Genomic DNA, 5,424 nt, shown 5'->3' on the forward strand with positions numbered 1-5,424 from the left:
AAAAAAAAAAAAAAAAAAAAAGAGTATATCATAGCAAAAGTTTTAGAATGTAGCAAAGGCAGTGCTTAGAAGGAAACTTAAAGATTTGAATGCAGCCTGGGTGTGGTGGCTCACGCCTGTAATCCCAGCACTTTGGGAGGCCAACGTGAGCGGATCACGAGGTCAGAAGATCAAGACTGTCCTGGCTAACACGGTGAAACCCCATCTCTACTTAAAAAAAAAAAAAAAATTAGCCAGGCATGGTGGCAGGCACCTATAGTCCCAGCTACTCCAGAGGCTGAGGCAGGAGAATGGTGTGAACCCGGCCGGCGGAGCTTGTAGTGAGCCGAGATCACGCCACTGCACTCTAACCTGGGCAACAGAGCCAGACTCCATCTCAAAAAAAAAAAAAAAGAATTGAATGCAATCTCTAGAGAGAAAAGATATAAAACCAATGCTTAAAAACCTTCCACTTCAGGAAACTAAAGAAAATTTAGTAAGATACATGTAAATCAAGCAGAGGAAAATAACAACGAGAGAAGGTATTAACGAAATAGCAAGCAAGAGATCAGTAGAAAACATCAACAACTCAAAAGCTGGTTCCTTCAAAAGATCAATAAAATGAGTAAGCCCAGAGCCAAGCTAACTCAGAAGAAAGGGGGGTTATGATTACTAATCTTGTGTTCATTAAAGGACCTCAAAAGAGTATTAGGAACAACTGCTGTATTAGGAACAACTGCTGCATGCCCACATAGTTGATAAATTACATGGAATGCACCAATTCCTTGAATGACACAAGCTACCAAAATTAGTTCTCACTAAAGGAGAACTAAGTAATATGAAAAGTTTTATAACTATTAAAGAAATCGAATCAATAATTAATAAAAGTCCCAGGCCAGGCTGGGTGCACTGGTAGGCTAGGCTTGGTGGCTCACATGTGTAATGCCAGCACTTTGGGAGGCCAAGATCGGCAGACTGCTTGAGCCCAGGAGTTCAAGACCAGCCTGGGCAACAAGGTGAAACCCCATCTCTACAGAAAACACAGAAAATTAGCAGGATGTGGTGGCACGTGCCTGTAGTTCCAGCCACTCAGGAGGCTGAGGTGGGAGGATCACTTGAGCCCAGGAGGCAGAAGTTGCAGTGAGATCATGCCACTGCATTTCAGCCTAGACAACAAAGCAAAACTCCATTTCAAGCAAACAAACAAAAAGTCCTAAGAAAAAGGAACAGGCCAGCATGGTTTCACTGTTGAATTCTGGAAAACACTTAGGGAAGAAATGACACAAATTCTCTATAATCTCTTTCAGAAAATAGAAACAGAGGGGACAATTTCTAATTCATGTTGTAAGGCCAACACTGATAATATGGTTTAGCTCTGTGTCACCACCGAAATCTAATCTTGAACTGTAATCCCCATAACTCCCATGTATCAAGGGAGGGACCTGTGGGAGGTGACTGGATCACGAGGGTGATTTCCTGCATGCTGTTCTTGTGACAGTGGGTTCTCATGAAATCTGATGGTTTTATAAGTGTTTGACAGTTCGTACTTCACGTGCTGTCTTTCCTGCCACCATGTAAGAAGTGCCTGCTTCCCCTTCTGCCATGATTGTAAGTTTCCTGAGGCCTCCCTAGCCATGAGGAACTGTGAGTCAATTAAACTTCTTTTCTGGTAGTTCTTTATAGCAGTGTGAAAATGGACTAATACAACTGCCTTAATACACAAAACTAGATAGACATTACAGACATATATCCACCATGTGAGGCCTTAAAGGGAAGAACGCCATCTGCAAATCAAGAAAGAGGCCCAGGTGGGGCGCGGTGGCTCACCCCTGTAATCCCAGCACTTTGGGAGGCCAAGGTGCGCGAATCATGAGGTCAGGAGATCGAGACCATCCTGGCTAACAGGTGAAACACCGTCTCTACTCAAAATACAAAAAATTAGCTGGGCGTGGTGGCATGTGCCTGTAGTCCCAGCTACTTGGGAAGCTGAGGCAGGAGAATCGCTTGAACCCAGAAGGCGGAGGTTGCAGTGAGCTGAGATCATGCCACTGCACTCCAGCCTGGGTGACAGAGTAATACTCCATCTCAAAAAAAAGAAAGAAAAGAAAAGAAAAGAGAAACAGGCCCTTATTAGACAACTGATCTGCTGTTTGAAACTGAATTCCCAGCCTTTACAGCTTTGAGAAATGAATATCTGTTGTTTAAGGCATGCAGTCTATGGTAATTTGTTATAGCAGCCCAAAGGATTAAGTTAGGAAGGGTCTTTCTCTACCACACATCAAGGCTTTGAAGACTATAGTAATCAGGAGAGTATATTAGCAGACTGACGGATACATAAACCAACGAAAAAATAGCAAATTCTGGAACAAGAGCATCTACTTAAGGTACAAGAACCTATGACACAGCAGGTATTGCCAGGCAGTGATACAAATGAGGGACACTTCAACGGAAATGATAGAGACAAACGGTTATCTACAGGAGAATAACCCATCTTCTGCCCAGCATCTCCATATACAATGATCAATTAACTACAGACTTTCTGGTTTTCATTAATTTTTACTCAGTTTGTTACCTCAGCTTCCATTTTGAATGTGGTTTTATGTTTTTCATACCAAAAAAGGGGTTTTATGACCCTTGACACAGCTTCTAGTTCTCTATCTTCTCCCAGTTCTTCAATTTGGTTGATCCATATGCATCTCTTATACCATCATCTCCTTTCACCACCTCCCTATGGGTGCAGAGTGTGTCAAGTCAGGTCCTCCTGTCACCTGGAACATCCTCCATCCCCATGCTGCTCACCAAAGTGTTCAGTAACCACGATCCCAGAAGACACTACATTGTTAGCTTTTCAAGTTCTTGCACCACCTCAGTGGGGTTGGTTTTCCTGTCCGTAGGGATAGTTTTCTCCCTTCATTAGTGTGAGAGCATCAGAAGGGAAGAATCATTTCAGTCCTGTCCCCTTAATACCACCACCCAATTGGTTGGCCAGCCATATATCCCCAAGAAAGGGATGGGGGAAGAAAAGCTGAGTGTTCTAAGGAAGTAGCTTCTTGAGGAAGGGTATACCAGGAGACTCCTACTACAGGGCATCATTCTACTTCCCTACAAGGTCCCACCATCTCCACCTCAGGGTGTCCTCTGGAAGGAGTCACACAGGGACTGATATTCACTTGACACTATAAGAGACTTGGCAGTTGTGGGCATCTTGGGGTAGCCCCAGGCAGTTCTGAAACCCAGGACCAGGAAACCATAGAGGATGGGCTGGGGACTCATCACCCTGTAATGTTTCCAAAGAGGAACCTCAATCCAAACACATTCTTAAAAGGTGTCTCTGTCTAGGGACGATGAAGGGAAGGCAGTAACAAAAATTTTATTTATTAATATTCATTTTTTTTACAGCCAAGTGTCGTGGTTTTTCTCTGCTTCCTCGCATGTGAAATGTTCATAAACACAAAACCTTTTACAAAGAGCCATATATTGCTATGTATAAACAAAATGACAATTAAAATACTAGCCTCTGTTTGAAATATAAACTGGGGGACAAGGAGTTCATAAAGTTGCTGTGAATTGAGAAGAGAAAGCCTGAGGAAGGCTCTGGAAACCAAGGGATTTTCTGTCCGCCCTAGGAGGAGTTAGGATGAGAGAACACAGTGGTGGATTTGAGACCCTGCTGCCCACATCTCTGGAAGACTCGGAGGGGAAACGGTCGCCCTTGGGAAGAAAGAAGGGCCTGAGGACCAAAGAGACCACAGGTCCTCCCACACACAAACCCCTACACACGAGTCGGCCTGGTGACCTGTCGTCACCGTGCAGCCTCCTCACCGGGTTCACGGGAACTGCGAGCCAGGCTGGAGGCGAGATTGCAGTTAGATATTAACCAGATGCCCTCAGCCCCGCTGCCTCACGGGGTCGCCTCCCTGAGAGTCAGGTCACAGCAGACGCTGACCGCCGGCCTCCCCATTGTGCCTGGGGATGCGATCTCTGAGAGTTGCTCAAGGGCCGCCTGAGTTCTTTCTCGGATCCTGAATTCCAGTGGAAAGGCTGGCGCCAAGCAGGCTGAAGACCCCATAAGGGAGCCCACTCAGCATAAGAAAGCGGTCTCACCTCCCGTCCCAGGAGTCACCCCTCACTTCCCCACCATCCAGCGACCCCACGCCCCAGCCGCCCCCGTCCACACCCCTAAACACCCCATTCCCAAACCTCTCAGGAAGGCGGATCTGGAGTGTCCTCCCCTCTCCCCCCATTAAACTGTTTCTGCTGCAGCCCTCAGCGTCTCGGTGCAGTTACTCGGGCCGCGAACCTGTGCCGGTTACAGCCGCACAATCCGGGGAGACGCGGGGCTGCGGGCGCGTAGTTGCCCAGGGAGGCCGCCAGGGCCAGGGCCGCAGTGGCAGCGCAAAGACGGGACAGGACGCCCGGGGTCCCGGCTGCCGCCCCAGCCCCATCCTGCGGCCGAGGGGACCGAGGGCCGAGCTGCGCCAGGGTGTCGCCAGCGGGGAAGCCCTGGTGCCACCACAGCCGGTTCCGGCCGGTTCCAACCAGTCTCTCCTCTCACGCGTCGGGACACCAGACCTCACACACTCACCATTTCCCGGCTTCCGGTGTCCGGGTTCCTCCCTCTGCCTCCCGCTGTCAGTGCGGGTCCCAGCGCGACAGAAGCTGCCACAGACGTTCCAGGGCGTCTCTCAGTGACAGAACCCGGAGCCCAGTGCGGGGGCGTGGAGAAGACTCGGCGGGTTCTTTGAACCTTGCACCCTCCTCCGGGCAGCGCGCCTGATTGACAGTTCCCACGACCCCGCCCCGCGGCCCTGATTGGATAGTGCGCCAGGTCCCTCCCCCGGGGACTGAGTAACGGAAGAAGCGATCTCAGCTGCAGAGTGGAGCCTGATAAACAGATTCCAGACACAGGCCTTGAGAGGACTAGCTTCCTCCCTGCGCCGTGACCTGACCCCCTCCCAGGGGATATTTGCATTTAGGCAGTATGTCCTGATTGTACTCAATGGGACCTTTCTCCTTCTTCCTCCTGGACAGGGACCCACAAGTCTGTGCAGGAAATTCCAGACTCACTGTCCAGTTGAGCTATCCCCTGATTTGAGAGCAGGAAGGGAGCCCAGGCCACACTGCAGCAGGAGGGAGGGCCTGATGTCCTCCAGGAATCAGGAGTTTGGGATAAGGCTGTTGGCTGCACAGGCTAAGCCTTTCTTCCACCTTATCTCTCAGTCTACTAATTTTCAGTGCAGAAGATAAAAACACCCCAACAAGGCCGGGCGCGGTGGCTCACACCTGTAATCCCAGCACTTTGGGAGGCCAAGGCAGGTGGATCACCTGAGGTCAGAAATTCGAGACCAGGCCGGGCGCGGTGGCTCAAGCCTGTAATCCCAGCACTTTGGGAGGCCGAGATGGGCGGATCACGAGGTCAGGAGATCGAGACCATCTTGGCTAACA

At 49.4% G+C, this 5,424-nt stretch overlaps 1 protein-coding gene across 1 annotated transcript in view; it reads right to left on the reverse strand.

Annotated features, from left to right (window-relative positions):
* ZNF441 (zinc finger protein 441) overlaps positions 1-4,755 on the reverse strand; it is a 22,012-nt gene extending 17,257 nt beyond the window's left edge. Inside the window, exon 1 of the mRNA XM_011994069.1 lies at positions 4,565-4,755. Within this exon, the coding sequence (XP_011849459.1) occupies positions 4,565-4,567 (3 nt within the window). The 5' untranslated portion in view covers positions 4,568-4,755. The remainder of the gene's footprint in view (positions 1-4,564) is intronic.
* Positions 4,756-5,424: the final 669 nt, after the last annotated feature.

The sequence above is a fragment of the Mandrillus leucophaeus genome, unplaced genomic scaffold (assembly GCF_000951045.1).
Source record: "Mandrillus leucophaeus isolate KB7577 unplaced genomic scaffold, Mleu.le_1.0 Scaffold440, whole genome shotgun sequence".
Lineage (NCBI taxonomy): Eukaryota > Metazoa > Chordata > Mammalia > Primates > Cercopithecidae > Mandrillus > Mandrillus leucophaeus.